Source organism: Oenanthe melanoleuca, chromosome Z, assembly GCF_029582105.1.
Source record: "Oenanthe melanoleuca isolate GR-GAL-2019-014 chromosome Z, OMel1.0, whole genome shotgun sequence".
NCBI lineage: Eukaryota > Metazoa > Chordata > Aves > Passeriformes > Muscicapidae > Oenanthe > Oenanthe melanoleuca.
This window is the reverse complement of record NC_079362.1, coordinates 4,251,278-4,272,518: the sequence shown is the minus strand read 5'-3', so window position 1 is coordinate 4,272,518 and position 21,241 is coordinate 4,251,278. Positions and strand designations below refer to the sequence as shown.

The 21,241-nt window shown below is 37.4% G+C and overlaps 1 protein-coding gene across 2 annotated transcripts in view; it reads left to right on the top strand.

The window, feature by feature from the left end:
- The window catches only part of SKIC3 (SKI3 subunit of superkiller complex), a 46,413-nt gene that overhangs the window by 19,136 nt on the left and 6,036 nt on the right, over positions 1-21,241 (top strand). For both annotated transcript variants that reach the window (XM_056514816.1, XM_056514817.1), the window contains exons 18-37: positions 1,491-1,593; positions 2,289-2,465; positions 3,306-3,450; positions 3,600-3,678; positions 3,794-3,855; positions 3,977-4,033; positions 5,096-5,164; positions 6,066-6,140; positions 6,756-6,897; positions 8,093-8,186; positions 8,778-8,855; positions 10,215-10,339; positions 11,997-12,120; positions 13,499-13,717; positions 14,499-14,571; positions 15,288-15,341; positions 15,448-15,559; positions 16,852-16,980; positions 17,597-17,718; positions 19,326-19,484. In XM_056514816.1, the coding sequence (XP_056370791.1) occupies positions 1,491-1,593; positions 2,289-2,465; positions 3,306-3,450; positions 3,600-3,678; positions 3,794-3,855; positions 3,977-4,033; positions 5,096-5,164; positions 6,066-6,140; positions 6,756-6,897; positions 8,093-8,186; positions 8,778-8,855; positions 10,215-10,339; positions 11,997-12,120; positions 13,499-13,717; positions 14,499-14,571; positions 15,288-15,341; positions 15,448-15,559; positions 16,852-16,980; positions 17,597-17,718; positions 19,326-19,484 (2,198 nt within the window). The remainder of the gene's footprint in view (positions 1-1,490; positions 1,594-2,288; positions 2,466-3,305; positions 3,451-3,599; positions 3,679-3,793; positions 3,856-3,976; positions 4,034-5,095; positions 5,165-6,065; positions 6,141-6,755; positions 6,898-8,092; positions 8,187-8,777; positions 8,856-10,214; positions 10,340-11,996; positions 12,121-13,498; positions 13,718-14,498; positions 14,572-15,287; positions 15,342-15,447; positions 15,560-16,851; positions 16,981-17,596; positions 17,719-19,325; positions 19,485-21,241) is intronic.

Genomic DNA, 21,241 nt, shown 5'->3' with positions numbered 1-21,241 from the left:
AGCTACTGGTGTTACTTCACTGCACCTTTTCAATTGTATTTTGATTTTGTGCTACCAAGTATTTATCCTGCTTCTGTTCTATCTTAATTTTGGGGAAAAAATCAGTTTGTTTTTTTTTTATTACAGAGACATCTGATAAGCTCGTGATGTTGTGAGTTCTGGGAGACCCAAGATAAAGACTGTTGTAAAACACTATTTTGGGATAGGTGCAGGATTACAATAGCATGAGGAGGGTAGTTTCAGAACTGTCAAAATAATACTGAGAATGAGTGGTACTCATATCCAGTGACTTCCTGCCAGACAGAATCAGTGCTGGTGTCAGCAAATGTATAAACCAAGCAGTTACTATTTCCAAAATGTTAGAAATTGAGACATATGATGCAGTTCCTTTTTAATAGTGGGAGTTATTTCCAGTTTTGGTGGGTTGACCTTGTCTGGACATCAGCTGCCCACCAAGCTACTCTGTCATTCCCCTTCTCTGCAGGATGTGAATAGAAGACAAAATAAGATTGAAGGAACTCATAGGTCAAGATAAATGCAGCTTAATAAAGCAAATGCAAAGGCCCCATACAGAAGTGAAGGAAAACAAAACTTATTCTCTACTCCTTATCAGCAGGCAACATCCAGCCACTCCTCATGAAGTAGGACTTCAGTCTGCCTAGTCATTGCTGCAGAAAACAAATGAGATAACAAATGCCTCCCCCACCTGCCTCCCCCACCTCTTCCACATTTCTCTCAGCTTATTTGGCTGAATAGATATGATCTGGTATGGAATATACCTCTCATCAGTTTAGGTCAGCTGTCCTGGCTGTGCATCCTCTCAGGATTTTGACTACTCCCAGCCTACTGCTGAAGTGAATTTTGGAAAGACTGCCTTGATGGTGTTCCAAGCACTGTTCATCAGCAGCCAAAACACTAGTGTCTTATCAGCAGCTTTCCAGCTACCAGTACATAGCACAGCACTATGAGGGTTGCTGTGGGGCAAGTTAACTCCATCTCAGCCATACCCAATACACCATGTGAAGTAAATTCTTCTTTGTATAAGATTAAATAATGTTGTCTTTAGGTTTTCTTCATTGAAGATTTTCCCTTTTGCCTGCCCTGAAATCTTTTATTCTTTTTGTTTCTCAGGATTGATTTTTGACATATCCAAGTGAAAGTTGATGTATTTATCAAAGATGAAATAATGCAGATTTCTCAGGAGGAGTTTACTTATCATTTGAAGACAAACCCAAAGCTTAAATGCTATTCTTTTAATAATTAATTAGGTTTATTTTAATAGCCAGATGATTCCACAGTTCACACTTCACAAGATAAATTAAAAACAAAGTCTCTGTTGTAAGCATGGGTCTTTGTTACTACATATGCAGAGTATAATATTTTTCATAAGGCAGAATGGTGACCAGGCTTCCAGGCTGCTTTCCCTCTATGCTTTTCAGCATATCATAAAAGTATTTCTTTTCAGAGAGGATGTTTTCTCTTACTTTCAGGACTTGGTGAGTGTTATCTCATGCTGGCAAGATCAGCCCTTGATAACTATTTGGATAGGAAGGCTGTGGATTACATAGAGCAGGCCCTTGCATATTTTACAAGGTTGGTACTAAATATTCACTTATTTAATTTCTGTTGAGATTGTGGGCTAACAGGCAGAAAAATAAGAGTTAAACTGAATCAAAAGGACTAGGGCTTCTAATCTAGAAGTAAGAATGTGTTTATTAAAAATGGTTTGAATAACAGATTCTAAACATAGACTACTTAAATTAATGGCAATATCACAGTTTTGGCTTTTTTGTTTTCAAAGATACAGAGTCATTTGATTCTAAAAAAAGTGTGAAATGACACAGAGTTCTCTTGTGTAGTCCTCCTGATATATGGATAGATGGGAGAAGTGTATTCCTACCAAAAATAATGGATAAGAGGAAAGTAATTTCTTCCTTTGCTCAGTCTTTTTGTTTTGCGTTTCATGCAAGATGTCCTAAATCAAACCTTGGAATTGCTGTTAGAGGAGAAAGTCCATCAAGTTTCTGCAGATGAATAATGTCTTGTAGTACGACAATGCAAGAGTGCATGTAGTCAGCTGACATATTGGGGTGTTTTTGTTTGGTTGGTTTTTATTCTTAATTTTTTTAAAATTTGGATTTTTTAGCTCTAACAAACTGGATTAAATCAAACACCTTATTGATAAATTGCATTTGAGGTTGTGCCACTCTTCAAAGTGGCACTTTTTTTTTTAAAAGGATGTTGAAGTGTCTGAGTGGGTGTTGTGTGTGTTTTCTTTATAACTGTAGGGCAGTAAAGCACCGTCCTGATGTATCTTGCCTTTGGAAACTCTTAGGAGATACCTGTACTAGTGTGCATGTTATTTCACCAACCAAAGTAAATGTTCAAGTACCAGGATCCCTTCTGAGTAACAGTGCAACCAAACAAATACTGAAGAAAAATGAGCTTCTCATACTGGGAGGAAGGTAATATTCTTTTATTATCAAGGGCTTTTCTGGTGTTTAAGACTCCACAGAGTTTCGAGGATTATAGACTTTTTAATTTGTAGAAAATTGAAGACATGCTAATCTGTTGATACCTGCATATTGGGTAAATAGGTTCTCATGCTTCTTCCAGGCTACACTGCTCATTTCAGGGTATGTTTCCTGTATTGCCACAGTGCCGTCGGCACTGGTTCTTCTCCTTTCTGTCTCCAGGTGCATGACTACACTCTACCTGTTATTCCACAAATCACACTTGTTTAAATGCAGTGGTTGCAGTATTTGCTAACTAATTCCTAATTCTCTTAGGGCATTTGAAGTCCAAGATAATACTTTCAGTTTTCTGTCTGTGCCTCTTTCTTGTAAAAAATGTCATAAATTCATTGTTCTGTGACTGAGCTTTTCTCAGCTGGATCTGTAAGGCAAGAAATGTAGCTGCTTGGTGAATCTCTACCATGACCTGTAAAGTCAAATACTTCCTAGGGGAAGCCTGATGAACTGTAAAAATGACTGATGTTTGTTTTAAGTAAAAGCATGCATAATGTAACTGACAGCTTTGATTTAATGCACACCTACATAATCACACCTGTGACTTCATAAGTGGTGAGGACTACAGATTGCCTTTAGGATGATTCTGATTCAGACGCAATAGCGTTTGAATGAAAATGTATTTGTATTTTTTGCTTTCAGTTCTTGTCTGATTATGTTTGTATTTATGCTTGTTAATTGGTTTAGGTTTTTAAGCACTCTTTTGAATGCTTTTTCAGCTTTGTGCTCTTCATGTAGAGGCTTGGAATAACAACTCTATGATTCATCTTTCTGTAGGTGTTATGGCAGAGCTTTAAAACTGATGTCTTTGCCTAGCATATGGTGTGATCTTGGAATAAATTATTATCGACAAGCAGAGCACCTCACAGCAGTGGGCACCGATGTGAATGAGATCAGTGAACTCCTAGAGAAGTCTTTGCAGGTATTGCCTGTACTTTTTGGTGCATTCTTTAAAATGATGTCCATGCTTCTCTGCATACTCTCTCTGCCCACAATAAAACCTATGTAAGTGCATAAAGTCTTAATTTTTGCTCTCCTAATCATAATAACCCATATTTTATTTTCTTCCAGTGTCTCAAAAAAGCTGTAAGACTTGACAGCAAAAATCATCTTTATTGGAATGCACTTGGTGTAGTTGCTTGTTGTAGTGGTAAGTCTTCAGTAGCAGCCCTGTATCTCCAACATCCTAAATTAGAGGGCAGCTTGACTAATGGTGTTGTGAAAGTCAGTTACATCTATGTCTCATTTTTCCTTTCTCTCCCCAGCTATTGGGAATTATGCTCTTGCTCAACATTCGTTCATCAAATCTGTTCAAGCTGAGCAAATTGTAAGTGCTGTAGGCAGCTGCCATCTGTTTCAAGTGGGCATTTAAGACATTTCCCCTGATGCACTGCTATTTCTGAGGAGTATAATAATATATTGGTTTTAATTTTATTCATTCTGTTTAGAATACTGTTGCCTGGACCAACTTGGGGGTTTTGTATCTGACAACTGGAAACATTGAGGTAATCTATTTTCCATCCTCAAGTAAAATTTTTCTTTCTGTTGTTTTTTTAGGGTGCATATGGGGATGGGAATGTCCCTTTCAAATGATCTTTCAAATTCAAAAAAGATACATCCTTCAAAAGAAATTATATTGGCACTTGAGGAATGCAGATAAATTAAAAATTTGTTCTGGGGAGGCTAAGGTTAAGTGAATTATGAACTGCTGAATTGGCACAGTTGCTTTCCAGCAGCGGGAATGAGAACTTACTGGAAGGACAGAGAAGCGTTTAGTCAAACTAGGGTCTGCCAGGTTTGGCCAAGAACTTTTAGTTGTAGGTCATGGACTGAACTCAAACAGTGTTTGAGTTCCCATAGATACCTGCTTTCTGCTCATCAGCAGAGATGAGCAAATGAGTGTTAGATTTACTGTAATACTCTAATCTTCAGAGTTTCTCTGGAGAAAAATTAGAAAACATATTAAATGAAGCCTGGAGCTTTCATGCAGTTAAAGTACATCCTGTCCTAGTTGCTGCTTGGGATTACAGAAATTTTGTTTGATTGGAAATGTGATGGTCAGAATTATTTTTAAGAAAAATAACCTGGTGGTACAGACTGCTTTCTACTAGTGCTAAGACTTGGTTCACCTTGTGCCACATTGAAGGAGGAACTCTAAAGCATGTGTTGGTCATACGGAGATGACTTGTGGGTGATAATCAGTTTTATCCTTTTGAAAATATATTTGTATTATAAAAAAGTTGGATTTTCAAAACTGGGTACTCCAAGAGTGAGACTTTTAAATTGTTCCAAGGGTTGATTTAGCTTCCAAATTCTCTAGCTGGGAAGGAAGTACATTTAGAGGGTAGGGAAACTTTGGTATTGTGAACTTTTCTGATTTTTTTTTCTTTAAGAAAACTGGTTTATCTCTCTGGGGAGTGCATTGATCTGTGTGGTACAGAAGTAGTGACCTAATCTGGTCCATTAATCTCTACTAATACTACTGCATGTTAATACCTGTGTGTACTTAAAAGTGCTCTGTTACCATGCCAGGTAGTTCAACAACAGTGTTATCTTTGGTTCTACAGCAAGCTCATGAAGCCTTCAAGATAGCCCAGTCTCTGGACCCTTCTTACCTGTTGTGTTGGATTGGACAGGTATGAGGAAAAATCATAAAACTGCATACAAAAACCAGTTGTTGAAGAACTTAAACTTCAGTGTAATAACTGGCACTTATTCATGCTCCTAAAAGTTGTGTTTTATGTAAAGGGAGCTTCTACTTCCTTTGTTTCTATAGTGGTAATACAGTGAAAGCTACTGTGCTCATCAGACACACTTGTGTTTTTCTGGCTGATATTGTGAGTTCTCTAACAAACTATTAGCCAAACAATCACTGTGCTCTGAGGCTTTTTATAGACAACTGTCAACAAAGCAAAGTCTTTATAAGGTGATAGTTATTTCAGCTTCAGCTATACCACTAGTTCATTATGTTGCACCACCCAACTCTCATCTCAGTCCCCCTTTCTGATGCCACTGTCAGAATAAGTAAACTCCTAATGTACCTGGGACAAAGCACTTCTCATTTTCTGGGAAGTCCCTTCCTCCCCTGCCTCTGAGAGCTGATGTGCTCCTTCTGATACAAAGGCCATCTGTGAATTGTTGAGATACATGTGACTTTTCCAATCATTATAGGTAAATTTGCTGCTCACCTGCTACTGATACTGAATTGAAAACTGGATTCTACGAAAGAGCTAGCACCATCATGTTGAAATTCAGCTGCTGTCAGATGTTGTTAGAAATTGTTCTAACACACACAAGTCTTTGTCCTGAAGAATGTAGAGTAGAAGCCAACAAGTTTAAATTACTGATACAGTGGAGACTGCTTGTGTTCCTCTTGTGTTGATTTTGTTTTTAAAATCAATCTTGCTTGGAGACTATGAGAAGAAAGTGTCTTTGTGTTGAACGTTTAAGATATGCCTGGCATGATATGTGCTAACATTTTTGTCAATGTCATAATTTTCACAGTACACAACCACAGGAACTCTTGCTTTTCTCTAGGCTCTTATTGCAGAGACTGTGGGCAGCTATGATACCATGGATCTCTTCAGGCACACGACTGAACTCAGTATGCATGTAAGTATAACAATTGTACTGTTCTGAAGTTCTTGTATATCCAGTGTCTCTGCTTAGGACATATATTTTATTTTTAAATAGCCGTGTCTTGAAAAGTGAAACTGCTGCAGTCATGTTTCAGATGAGATTGTATGGCTTCCATGTTATTGTTGATTACTTAACTCTGGCATTGTATAACAGGCAGTTGCTTTACAAAATTCTTTAGTCCCAAGGGTTCAAGAAATCAGCTCCATAAGTCATGAAGAAACATTCTCCATGTTCCACAGAACTGCACACAGATCAAAGGCATAAAATATTTCTGGAGAGACCAAGGATATTTTTAGGACCCTGAATTCTATGAGTGGAGGACTTACTCTTTCGTAGCTTTTTTTTTTTGCTTACAGTGATGCAGCACATTATATGAAAATGTAAGAATTTGCTTTGCTCAGAGGGCAAGTTAAAAGTATGTGTGGAGTAATTCAATTTGGTAAAGTCTTCTGCTTACCATTGATGCAGATTTTTAGCCAAAACTCTGTCCTAGAACATAGAATTATTACTATGATCTGTAATTTTTTTGCTGTATCTTGAGCAGGTTTAATGATTCATATTTTGGGGGGTATCTGTTTGTTTCTTGAGACTGAGGGAGCAAAAGGCTACGCCCACTGGGTATGTTCAACACTCCAGGATAAAACCAACAGAAACACTGAACTGTATCTGTACAACATTGTTCAAATGAATGCTATACCAGCAGCCCAAGTGGTCTTGAGCAAATATATAGGTAGGTAATTTAAATACCTCTCTAAATTGTCATGCCTAACATGCGTTCAGAATGAACAGATACACCTGTACTAGTTCTGGACAAACGAGGTCTGGCTAAGGGGAGGAGAGGCTTTTTAGCTGTAAAGTGTAACTGAAACAGGGTAAGCAGACCACTGACTAGTTTTTATTATCACATGATGAAATGGTTGTGGGTTCTGTTTGCCTACTCCTTCCAGCTGTTTCAAAGACCAACAGAAATAAGGACCAGAGCCTTGTCATGCTTCTCACAGGGTGTTTGCTCTCAGACTCCGTTTGCATGTGTCGGTATGCACAAGTGAAGATAAATGCCAGATCCTCTGCCTCTGTGGTGTGATGCTTGGCAGAAGATTGTTCCTGTGTGCTGTGTAACTCTATATTCTCCAGCATATGATTTTGTTAACCTTCAGCAGGTGATGGACTCTGGTTTTGTGCACAGTTCCAAACCAGCTACTGCACTTGATACGTCTAGCCTAGATAGAGCAAATGCAGATTTTAATTAGTCTGCAAGTATTCCTGTAAATAAGTAATTTTAGTAATCTGTTGCTGACTTTTGAGAGCTAGAAAATACATCTCACTATAAATGAGATGAATGTGAGACTGTGTTTCTTTGTGCCTTGTTCTTAAGGGGACTTCGGAGACCCTTCCTTCCTACTCTGGGAAAAAAAGTTACTAGTCTGAGATGAGTGGACAGCTTACAAATCTGTGCTTTAGCATTTAATTAGAAATGGCAAAATGGCTAATCTTGGAAGGGACCGTAATGGGTAATCTGGTCTTACCTCCCTCCTCAAGCAGAACTATGCTACAGCTCATTATTCAGAATTGTTTCAGAGTGTATTAAAAATAAAATGTAAGATTCTACTAGTATTTTACAGGAGTCAATCATTTCATTACAAAAAAGAAATCTGCCTGCTGAAAAACTTAAAATATAATTTGCATTAATGTCACAATATAATATTCTAAACTATTTTGAGCCAACCTGGTGTCATGTTTTGGGTCATCTAGCTCTTCTGTATTTGTCTGCATGCCTGTCAAAATTATTCTAGTGAGCAACTGACAGAAGCATTTGGCAAAGTGTTCAGTGCATGTACTGTAGCTTCAATGTAGCAGTGTTTTTGTAATGCTTTTTCACAGCTTGCTGATCTTGTTTTCCTACATTGTCAATTCTGATTTTCTAGAAAGAAATCCAGATGATGCTTCTGCTTTCACAATGTTTGGGTTTTTGAATGAATATCTGCATCTAAAACAGCAGGCAGCCTATGCCTATGAGAGGTAAACTGCACACCCTTGAAAAGCTTAGAGAAGCTGCTTGACCTCTTTTCCATGCATCAGCTGAAAATCTTAAGGGTTTTTCTTTTCCTTAGATAAACTTTACTTTCTCAGTTCAACAGTACATTTAAACTAAGAGTGTTGTAGGTGTGGGTGTGCAGATGGCCCTATACCAAATTTGGAAAGGCAGAACACAGAACTGGAAAAGTAAAGATGTCCTAAGACTTGTATGTCTTACCAGGACATGAACTAATTCACTATGTGGGATTTAAATGAAATTGAAGGAGAAGGCAAGATTGATTGTAGCTTTATTCTCTATCCCACTCTAATTAATGGAGGTGATTGGCCTTTGGGTTTGTTTTGGCGTTTTCTTTTTTCCTTCTCTCTTTTCAAAAAGGGGAAGATGGCAAATGAAACAGTATTTAGTGAACATGTTTGTTGATGCATTAAAACAGTAAAATAGGCTCTGTTTATGTTTAATTAGAATAGAAAAGATTTTGCATAAAACAGTTGTCCATTTTGCTCTGAGAACTTTTTTCAAAATATACATCTTGTAGTCAGATGATAAGTAATATTCATCATGGTTAATTCTAGGGCAGCTTCACTGCTGAAGAACTCAGAGGATACTGAGAAATACAATACAGCAATGCAAAACTATGGCAGGTCACTGTGGTAAGTGTCTTTTGACTTTCTGAGCCCTTAACTTCAGCTTTGAAGGTAGTGAATGCAATGGAACAAAATATAGTGAGGCTTAAGGTGAAAGATTGTTGCTGAAAATAGTATCTTTTTTTAAACATTAAATTAAACATTAAACATTAATTTACAAATTAATTTAAACATTAAGCATTAATAAGCAAAATTAATTAAATGTTATTCCTAACTGTAGACAGGTTTGACTGAACTTCGTATTTGCTCCAGAAATGGATTGTGTAGTAAGAAAAAAAGATAATGCAAGGAATTGCTGTATGTCTTCACAGACTGTAATATATCAGCAATTCCCTTATCCTTTGCATGGTACTAATGTAGTCTATATAATGTAGCTGTTATATTGTCACCACAATAAATTGTGGGGTTTTCTTTTGTTTTTTGGTTTTTTGTTTTGTTTTGTTTTGTTTTTTTTTACAATCTTGACCCTTGAGCTTAGTCTGAATAAAACTACTGCTTCAAGGTTTGTTCAAAATGCCTTCTGCCTACCCTTTGAATTTGCATTGACTTCACAACCTGAAGCATGTGAGGCTGGGGTAATGTCTACATATGTGTGGTCTTTCTGTTGATGAACGCCTCTCCTGTAGTTCTGCTCAGAATTCTAAGTTCCCTTCGTGATGCTATTCTGATTCTGAGGGAATGCAGGACACAAGTATGTAGACTTTCCGATTTCTCTTTGTTACAGGTTAGAAGTTCCAGTGTCATGTACAGAAATTTAAGAATATATGAGGTTTACCCTAGAGAGCTAACAAATACTTAATTAGTTGACCTTGAGCTATCTCGTATCAAAGTATGAATTCATTAACTTCTGGGAAGATTTTAGAAGCAACTCTTTAGACTCCTTAAGTCTCACATCCAAGCTGTATGTGTGTTACTTCATGTATACAACTTACACAAGATCAAATCTCTAGTAACTGATATGTAGTTCTAATAAACACAATCCTGTATTATTCTTTCCATAGGGGTCTTAAAACAAGAAAGCTGTAATCTCTGTGTGTGTGCATTTTCCTGTCTGTGCGCATGATTTGCTTTTTTCATGTTTCTCCTTTTCTGTTGTCTCCCCCTGCACTTTGATGACCATTAAGTCATTTGCCCTATATACAGCTGTCGTGCAGATGTGGAGGACATTTTCCTATCAATTGTTCTTCATGCAACAGATAGCTGGAGAGAGTAACTGCTGTGACAGGGAAAGGGTGGGGAATATTGCACATTCTTGTCCTAATATTGCTCTTTTCTAAGTGTCTGCTTAAAAATACTGTGGAATAGAGGACATCATGGCAGATGTTGCTGCATCCTTCATAGCAGTGACTGAGTTTTTTTTCACAGTGCTCTTGGGCTGTGTGATGAGGCCATCGAAGTTTACACATCAATACCCCTAACTGAGTTTGATGGCATTGTGGGGCTAGCATTAGCTTACTTCAAGAAAGGACTCTTAGAAGAAAGTATCAAAGGTAAAATTCAGAGCTTTATGGAACATTTCTCTTGAGGTTTATCTTAACAAATTTGTTTGTCTAACCAACCTAGCTGACATTCAGTAATTTGCTCTTTCACTTCTAAATGCGTAAGTATGAACACCACAACTGTTTTAATACCTTGAGTACCATGTGCAGTTTTGGGCACCACAATAAAAAATAAGACATTGAGCTGTTAGAGACCATCTAGAAGAGGGCCATGAAGATGGTGAAGGGTCTGGAGAGGAAGCCTTACGAGGAGCAGCTGAGGTCACTTGATTTGTGTGGCCTGGAGAAGAGCAGAGTAAGAGGAGGCCTCATAATGGTGTTCATCCTCAGGAAGAACTGAAGGGACAAGTACTGATCTCTTCACTCTCATGATGACTGACAGGACTCTAGGAAATAGCCTGAAGTTGAGTCAGGGAAGGTTTAGATTGACTATCAGGAAACAATTTTTCTCCCAGAGGGTGGTTGAGTACTGGAACTGGCTCCCCAGAGAAGTCATCACAGCAATGTATTCTTCAGTTCAAGAAGCTTTTGGACAATGGTCTCAGGCACATGATGTGATTCTTCAAGTGTCCTGCACGGTTGTACTTCATGATGTGGGTCCTTTCCAACTCAGTCTATTCTATAATTCTGTGAAAATCGTTAGGCTACTAGTAGCATGCTAGTATCAAATGTAGTAAGGAAAAACGCGTTTCTTCAACTGTTTGAGTCTTGTCCATTAAGCTGTTTTTCTCTGAGCCTCCCTTGTTCTCAAATGAAATTATTTTCCTGGAAGAATCAGTTGCAGTCTAGAGAGGACTGAGAGGTGATGTCATTAGTATAAATGTCTCAAAGGTACATGTTCAAGAGGATGTGGCTAGCCAATTTGCAGTGGTGTCCATCAACAAGGCAAGGCATAATAGACATCTTCTAAAACACAAAAAGTTTCACACAAGGAAGAACTTTTTTACATTGAGGATGGCTCTGGAGCAGGCTACACAGTGAGGTTGTGGGGTTTCTCCACTTTGAAGATACTCAAAACCCACCTGCAAAGGTCCTGTGTCACCTTCTGTAAGTGGCCTTGCAGTGGCAGAGGGTTTGATCTCCAGAGGTCCCTTCCAACCCTAATTGTTCTGTGATTCTGTAATAGGAGGTTAATGTGTTGTTCAAAGCACTTTAGCTTTAGTGGTAAATATAGTTGTACTATCATGTTCTGCACTTCTGAGATGTGCAACTTCATAAAAAAGTATATGCAATGATCAGTGTAGAAGTGTAAGCGATCACAAAGTAACAGTCTGCTCAGTGTTTCAAATAATTTATATTTCATTTGGAATAAGTGTACCCATCTGAACTACTATTTCATAAATTAACTGTCACAGGGAAGTATTTATACCATGTTCTTGCAGGCTTTTTCTGAAAATCCCAGTGCTGCTTTTCATTTCTGTTTCTGCTTGCTGCAGGCCCTAAACAGTCAACCTGGTGTTTCTAAACATAGTTTCTTACAAAATCTTAGTCGGGTTTTTTTTTGGTGTTCTGCTTATGATTTGAGGTGGGAAAATACAGTGAACCTGAACCTAAAGTGCCTCTCTGCTCTAATATCTTGCTATCCTAAAGGCTTTACCAAGGTTGTGGTTTTTCTTCTACCTCAATTCTGAGTTTTGAATTTTAACAGCCTATGAAAAAGCCTTGTCTGTTGCTGAGTCTGAAAAAGATAAAGAACATATCCTGACTGCCTTGGCAATAATAGAGTATAAACTGAACAAAGTGGATGCTGCAAAGACTCTGCTGTTTAAATGGTAAGTGGAGGGAATAATCAGATTGTGATATTTTATTGTACTGTTGAATTCTCAAATTTCCTTTTCGTGGGAATTCAGGTGGGTATTCTCTTTGTGTATTGCAGCATAAGAGTGGAAATTGAGGCAGTGTACTTATTCATGTGATAAGTCTGTTTTTGTTTTATAATCTCTTTCATATTCTTAAAGCAGTATTGAATGGAAGGATTGAACAGTTTGGATGTCCAACATCCTTGAAGTTTTAAAAACAATATTCCTTTGTAGTTGTCTAAAGCCTCAGCAATGGTTTTGCTCTTTGGCTGTAAGAATGCTGAGTGACTAATGAAAATCATTTCAGTTTAAATAGACATCTCCAAAATAATAGCAGCGTAGACCAGGATAATTTTGAAGCTTTCCCATGAAAAGAAACTGATCTCTATTAGTTGTGCAATTAAGTGGTGAATGCCTGTTATTTTTCAGATCTGTGGAGGTATCATTGTTTGCCTCCTAGTAGCTACAGATTAAGAGTTACCATCTCACCTTTCAGGGGCAAACCCTCTGTCAGTAGAGAACTCTAGTAGTGGCAGTGCAGCACCCATCTTACCAGCAGACTCCTGAAGTTACTAAAATAGTGAAGGTCTACTACCTAAAGCACTCTAAATCCCAAGTAGTTGATGATTAGTTGGCTAGGAAACTGGTATTTCCTACATCTTACAAATCACTTCAGACTTCTATTTTTGTCATAAACAGGAACAGTGAGAGTTTCTAATGATGTTATTTGTTTGTGTTTAAAAATAAAAGTAGTGAATGGCTTAGGAAAGAAACATCACAGTGAAGACATCTAGATCTGAATTGGAAACATAGTGCTGCAAACGTACATGAAGGATTTTACTAATAGGAACAAACATTATGCATTCTGGTCCAATAGACAGATGTCACTCTTGACTGGAATTTGTGCTAGATGACTTAAAGTACTTGAGTAGGACTTTGAATGTGAAGCCACCTTTTTCATTTCTCATAATCAACTTAGCACAGAGATTTTTAACAGTGAGTATGTCTGGATAACTTGTATGATAGAGCATCATTTCCTTCAGGTCAAAGGGTCCTTCTCCTGGCTGTTCAAGTTTGGTTAACAGCTTTTATTTTTTTCTTGCTAGGGACTGAATGCAAAACAGATTCAGAGGCTTACATTCTTGTCTTTTTTTGAAAGTAATCATTAAGAGCTTGATTAGGTGCCTGTAGTCACCTGGTTTTCAAGGATATAGATCTAGCCTGATCCCACTGTGAGTGTTAATTCTGTATACATAAGAGCAAGAGGACTCAGAAGAAACAAGAGCTCTCATGTTAACAGTAAGTTTAATTTCCAAAACACTTGTCTCTCTCCTTCTCTCTAATTCAACAGCTCGCTAAAGGAGCCTAGTACGGAAAGTCTGAAGGCTTTGTGCACACTGGGATTGGTAAAGCAGGATGCAACACTTGCAACAGCAGCCCTAAAAGAATTACTGAAGCATGAAAAAGGGGATGAGGGGATTGATGAGACGTGTCTTATTGCATCTGCTGTTTATGCATTACAAGGCAGAAATATGGCAATCCAGAGGGAAGTTTCCAAAGCAATACACAGGTATATAGTTTGTCTTGCTTTAAATTGCCTTGTAAATATATTGCTTTGATTACATTGAAGAGTAAGTAAACCTGCTTATTTGAATGATTATTCTAAAAGAAAGATTTAAAAAAATTAATTTTTAAAGGTGAAGTCTTCACTTTTAGATAACAAGTTTGCTTTCTTATTTATGGAATCAAATAGCAGAAGTTTCATAGCTTGTTCAGTGTTTTCTGATTTTGGTTGGGTGGCTTTTTTGATAGGTTGGTTAGTTTACTCTTATTTGAAAGCATTTTTCATCCTGTATAGCATAACTTTTATCCTGGAAAAGTCCCCTGGGATTTTCTTTAATATTTAACAGCCTTTGAAGTTGTTCATTCCATTAGCTAAGTGTCTGTGTTTAAATTTGATTTGAATAGCCTTAGCATTCTGAGCCTTTCAGGAAGGCACCCATCATAGTCTCTCCAAGTGTTTTCAGACACTGTTTTCATGCAATTTTTTTTTCCAACTACAACTAAAATTCCTTGCTCTTCATACTATAAAGACAAGACCTGTAGCCCTGAAGTTTTTCTTCCCATGAATATTGATATGTAAGCTTTTATTTCTTTAGCTAGCAGTTATTTATCTTTAGCAGCAATTTCAATATTGTGTTGTTTGTTTTTACCCATGTTTATCTTCTACGATATTGCTTTGTTTTCTTTATAGAAAAAACTATTTTGTATTTATAGTAAGTGCTTACTGAGTCCTGGAAGACCAGGTGCATATCTAAACCAGACAGTCTAATACCCTTTTCTTTCCCTAGTTACCCTGGTAATCCTGCCCTTTGGTCTCTTCTGTCTCGACTAGTTCCACTTTATGCATCAAAAAAGCCAAAAGTAAGCATAATACATGCGTGCTATTTACATTCCAAGTAATCCGTGTTGTTTTTTAACTGAAAATAACCCCACCCTTCAGTGTGTGGACATTCCCCAGTTAGTATGAAAACTTAAGGTTTACATACAAAACAGTGCACAGCCACATACTGAATTAATATATCATTATTTGCATCTTCCATGAGGTAACAGTTCTTGAAATGAACTTAGAGGAAAGATCTGCTAGAATCTCGCCAACAGAATTATGGCAACAATAAAAGGCTGTACTGTACATAATTTCTTTTGTTCAGTGTTCTAGAGATGTGTTTATGTAAATAAATATTTATTAAGATTTACCTGTGTTTCATTTAGTTAATGTAGTCATCTTCACTTCTCACAGTAGTCAGTGTTTCCTTGCTACTTTCCTGCTTATTATTAGCTTTCCTCCAATTAAATACTCCTTGTCTTAATTTATGCTAATTATATAAACAGAAATGGCACCTGAAAACAAGCCCTTTTCAAAATGGGGCTAAAACTGGAAATCAGTCGTATGGATAAACTAGTCTGAAATGGCTTGCTAATTTTTTGTAAAAAGATCATGCTGTAAGGAAGGACATTGCCACATAGTACGAATATAGTACTTGTGAATAACAAAGATAAAAATATTTTGGCATTATATTTTGCATAAAATTAATTAGCCATGTAATTAAATCAATTGTTTGTTTTTTTTAATCTTGCAGGGAGGAGCTGTGGCAGGAAGTGTTGCACATACACTTGATGTAAACCGTGGAAAGGTTGGCCTTTCTTAAAATGCAGATTTTGTAATTCTATAAATACTCCTAAAATGAATTATGTCTAATCACTTACAGTGTTAAGTAACTCTTATGTTCTGTTTTATAGGAAGTCCTGCTGAATATTGCAGTTAATCAGTTGGTAGCAGGATGTCACATGTTAGAAGATAAGAAAAACAATCCTCTGAAAAATATTCAGAAGGCCATCCATGTCTGTCCAGGTTACTCTTATTCTCAAATACATTAGTGATTGTTTTTGTCTTTTTATCCATCAGAAGCAAAAATTACTGGATTAAAATAAGATCCCCTTTTTTTGGGCTGTTTAGGGTTATCCATGTATCTTTTAGGGAAAATGCTTAGAGTGGAAATGGTCACTGTTGTTCCAAATTTAGTGGAATAGAAATTAAGCCAGGCAATAAGTTGAATATTGCTGGGTTTCAAGACTTGTTCTAAACTATAATAAGCACTTTCTTAATCTCTCAGCATGCAAAGACATAAGTATTATTTAGTATACTAGACAAAATTGAAAAACATATGTTCTCTCACTATGCAACACCAGATAGAAGAGAATTTTTCATCTACTGTGAGATCTTGGATTAGAAAGGTTCTGTTAAAATGTGTGGATTATGAATTGTAGCGAACTACATGGTTGTCTTACTAAATAGTCTTCTTCCTTTAGCATATGAAATGCAAGTTTGGCGGGGTTTTCAATTGCTAATTTGTAGTTGACAGTGAAATACTAAAACATTGCTTCTTCCAGAGTGATTTTGCTCTGATGCATAAGGCTGGCTTGCAAGTTAAAAATTTCAGTTACTTTCCTACAGAAAATATGAGTGTATGAGTGCTATTTAGAAGCAGTATACTTTACGTTTTACTTTGTTAGATCTTCAAGCTTTGTTTCATTTTGCCAGCAAAGTTAATTATCTCAGAGATGAAAATTTAAATAAATAAAATCTTTAACTGAGTTCTGTCCTAGTTCAGGACAGAGATTGCTCTTACAGTAGTAGGTATTCTTCACAGGGCTATTTAAAGGTGAAGTTGACACAAGAGTTAGCTGGCAGTGGGAGTAGGCACCTATTGCTGTAACTTTCATGCTGGTGGGCATACAGACTGTGTCTGTATGACTGAAAGCTGTGGATGACATCTTGGGATTTTTGCTGCCACTTTGTGTTTTGTTACAACTCTTCAGTGATAGCCAAGATTAATCTGTGTCGTCAAAAATAAACTGGCAGCTTCGAGTTAGCACACTGAAGCTATCTGTGAAAAAGACATTAGCTGACTTTAGGAACAGCATCTTCCTTTCATTATTTGATTAATCATATTAGTTAGAAGCAAGTAGTTGTCAGCTTCCTTGGTTTGAGCTCAATTACTTCTCGTATTGTTGCTATCTTATTTAAAGGGTATGGTTCCATTAATAGATATGCTTTTATGCTTTATCTGGTAAAGAGCATTCTAAGTGAACTACCAGCATATTTAGAATGGGCATGACTTCCCTTTGACCATTCTCTTCTAGATAATCCTGCTGCTTGGGCAGTGCTAATGGCAGCCTGTCATGCTGAAAACACTGTTGTCTGTCTAAACAACACTGAACCGAAACGAACAGGTCTAGAGATGACACTTGTGTCTACAGTTTCAGCCAAAAGTAAGCTATACAAGTTTGCTATTTTAAAAAAGCAAAGTAAAATTGAAATTATCTAAGCTTGCAGTACTCTCCTGAACTTGCAAATAGACTGAGGATTACTCAATAGTGGTTTGAGCTGAGCTGTAACTGTATTCTACACAAAAAAACATTAAATTCTAATATACATCTAGGTTTAGATACTTAATGGCAGCTTGCTTTCCCCTCCAAGGCTTCAAATGGTTTTCTAAAATAGTATTTTTGAACTCTGATGCCTACACCCGTGAAGTTTGTGGGTATATTACATTGCTGCAGCAGTACTTTCTGAAAAGGCTAAAGTCATTTTGAGTTCTGTAACTCTTCCAATAGATTCTCAGTCTTGCTCAATGTCCATAGTGTTTTGAAAACTGGAACTAAAATTCCATGTTTGATTGATCTCAAACCATTAGCTTAAACAGTGTACGCTTCAATCCCCTCATGCTTTTAATTTTTCTATCTTTCAATGTTCCTGCTAGTGATATGAGCCATGTCACATTGAAACTCATAAACACTCTCCCTTTCCAGCTCTAGAGCCTGTGGCTATGGTACGGTGCTACAGCATAAACACTAATTTGTTTAAGTGTGTTGTCTGTCTTTACAGCTGGAGAAAGTAACCTTCCACATAATTATGTCCGTACGCTTGAAGATTGGTGTCTGTGTCAAGCTATTACCAGTCTAGAGGAGACTGGTAAACTATCAGAAGCTGAAGCTCTTTGTAAAAAGGTATGATGATGTCACCATGGGCAGATTGTGGTAGAATTGTATGGAAGCCATTATTTTTGTGCGTTATACAGAAAGGTAATGTTTGAATTTGCAACTGTCTGTTCCACCAGAGCTACAAAATGCAGTAGTTGACAGAATATTCTGAGTTGAAAGGGACCCACAGAGATTATCAAGTCCAGCTCTTGAGTGGATGGCCTGTATGGGAATCAAACCTTCAGCTTTGGCATTGTTAGCACCATGCTCTGACCAACTGAACTGACTGTTGACATATTCTCCCATCCCAAATATACTGTTTGCAACACCAGAACAAGTAGTGCATGTCATGATAAAGCTTAAGTCTGTTCTTCCTGCCTAGAATTAAGCAAAACATTACCAAATTCAGGGCAAGAAGTCAGGGTCAGAGGCGTGCATGGGACTTCTATTTCTTCTGGGCTGTGTTGGTACTTTGTTTCAGAGCCCCAAGTGGATGCAACAAGTTTAATTATTAAAAATAAAGGTCACCCACCCAGCTGAGGGAAGGACCCAGGCTGTTGATAAGATTCAGGGGGGTGTTCATGAGCAGAAGACTTAACAAAAGATAAGCAAAAAAGCACACGTTCCTGATTATCATTAAGGAAGATTACTGATCACATGCAAATGTCATCCTTGTTTCTGGTATATATCATTAAAGGGGTTGGGACTTAAACAGATTTCGAGGCATACAAGATCTGTCCTTCCCCCAGTTTGCGTATGAGGGAAGTTGTGGTGGATTTTGCTTGTATTTTATTGATTTTTGTTTGGTTAAGTAGCCTGGAGAGAGGACAGTCAGTGTCTGCAATTAGTGTAAGGAAAAGGGATATCATTCCCTAGCACCACAGACTCTCTAGTGGTAGTTTTGGACCCCAGAATTCTCAGGAAGTAATATAACTGGTAGTAGTGAGTCAGACACTGCTGTCATTCAGTTGTGAAGGATTCACAGGCAACGTGCTTTGTTAAAAAATGTGTGAAACGTGCAAGTATTATTTATTAAAACAAATCTGTTTTGAGTTATAATTGGAAGTATTGTGATTTCAGCACAGAAAATAACCTGCAGTTAGATTTGCAGAAGCTTCACAAGGTTCACCTGAGCAGAGTAAAGCAATAGATAGCTAGTTTTCTGTCTTTGCTTTTTTGTGTTTTTTCGAAGAAATACTCTCTGGATACCTGCTGTGACTGAATAGGAAATGTTTCATTTCTGTTCTAGTGAAAATAAAGTGCCTTATCTAAGAGAACTGAAATTGCTTGAAGCATAATCAAGGTACCTTTGAGCCCCAAGACAGGTTTTTGCCTGTGTTAATAGGCCCAAAACTTGCAATAATTGTCAAACCAATTGAGAGCTGTCTTTCAGAAACCTGTAAGAGTAGGAAATGCACAAAACTGAGCTTAGGATTCAAATGTATTTTGAGGACAGAAAAAGTGTTACCTGGTTTTATGGGTCAGTCCCTGGAATTCTTTGTGCAGAGAAGGAGAAAAATGTTGTTTCAAGCATCCTGAGAATGCTTTCAATGTTGTTTTCTATAAAGAACAGAATGGAAAATCTAAGTATCTTTGATATTGAGGATTAATAATTCTGACTGTTTTGGTTTTAGGGTTTAAAAAGCCGTCCTGAGCACCCAGCTCTGTTTTTGCTTTTGAGACAAGTTCAGTGTAAACAGCTGTTGCAATCTCACAGAGAACTTCCAGACAACATCCTGGAGGAGCTTCACAAGACAGTCATGTCCAGTTCATCCTCAGCTGCAGCCTGGCAAGTAAGTTTGAATTTTTTCCCTGACTGGTGTGCCACTCTCACACCTGCTGTAAGAGGGTGAACATTTGTTTCACTGCTTGATTTTATTTATCTGCTGACAGTCAGTGACAGAAAAAACAGCTTAAATTCTATTTGTTCCAAAGTTGAAACATCATGTTAGCTTTTATAAAAGTTGAAAAATTAAGAACCGCTAGTAAGACCAAGCGGACATGGAGGCAGGAGAATTAAAAGCTTGAATTAAATGTCTGGAATCCCTGTCTTTAGGGATCTGGGATTTGACATGTGGGCAGAAACCAATTAAATACTTCATAACCCATAAGGATAAATGGAAGTAAAGGGTTTTCTAATGTAGTAACACACAATTTCTTATTTGGGATCTGAAAACCTAAGTCTCTTTCTCCATAATGTCCTGACTTCAGGTGTCACTGTTCTTTTAGTAAGTTGATTTTGCAGAGAATCACTCCCAGTGACATTGTTCACTAATTCCCTTCCGTAGCATGATGAGTGATTATTTTTAGTTGAGATGGAAGTGCTAAAGCTCACTTCATATGCTGCTTCTGTGAGTCAGTCTGAGAAGTCTCACACATGCCTAGAGATCCTTTTGGTGATGCAGCACCAAATATGTTTATTTTCTAACAGCTGCTTTTTAGTTTACACTTATTATCTGGTTTTACCAATGTAAGTAGCACATTAGAAAAAAAAATGTGAACTTTTAGAGTCTTTATGTAGCTAAAAGATTTATGGTGCTCCTCTGCCTGTTGATAAAAATAAAACCCTGTTGTGGTAAGATTCAGTGAAGTTGATTTCACTCTTAGAAGATCAATGCAAGGCTTCTGTACAGATCATGATCTCACTTCTTATAAGGCTGCAGGTCTTCTCTTCAGAAACACCAGGAGCATTGTTTCTGGGGAAGATGCTTTTTTGATGCATTTTTCTGTGATTTGTGAGACTTTATCTTTCTGAATATAGAACTCATTCAAGTTGAATTTGCAAAATAGGGGGCACACAAGAAATTATTGTATCCTCTATTTTAATAACATTTATTAAAAATTAAGTTAGGGTTTGTATACATTCTTCAAGCATCCCTTGCATGGCCAAGTCATCTTGCTTGCAAGCAGGAATAATAAGTGAAATGAGTGTATGTGATGTGGGGAGTGGGAGGAGATGATTTGTTTTGGTCTTCTTAATCCAGGCCACATATAAGATAGCTGTGAGGAAGATCTTTTTAGCCTTCAGTTAGAGGAAGTATTTCTCAGGGCTTAGAGAGCATTCAAAAACCTTGGCTGCTAACTAGGCTCCTAGTTGATAAATTTATGCTTTTATGTTTTCTGTCTAGACTTCCTATGAGTTTGATTTATCCATTGTGACACCTTACAGTTTTCCTACATTAGAGGGGCCATTAACTTTTCTTTCTGGTTAAGTTTTTGGCTTTTGTTTAAATTGCTGTGTGAGATTTAAGAGTGTTGCTGAGCTGCTGTTCTGATGGCTGTTCTACTTTTTCTGCTGTGACATGTCAGGAAAATCGAGAAAAGCAGATCTGGCAAAGCTGCTTTTGCATGAGGCTTCTCTTCTTTGCTTCTTGAGTGCTAGACATCATCAGCTGCAAAGAACTGAGGCTGAGGGAAGCTTTTCTTCCTACACATGAATGAATGTTTTACTCTAAAAGGCAAGCATGCAGCTTGATGTCAAGAATGCACAATCTCACCAGTGCTAATTAGTACTTTCCAGTGTGTTTCCCTTTGTAATTGGAAGTAATTT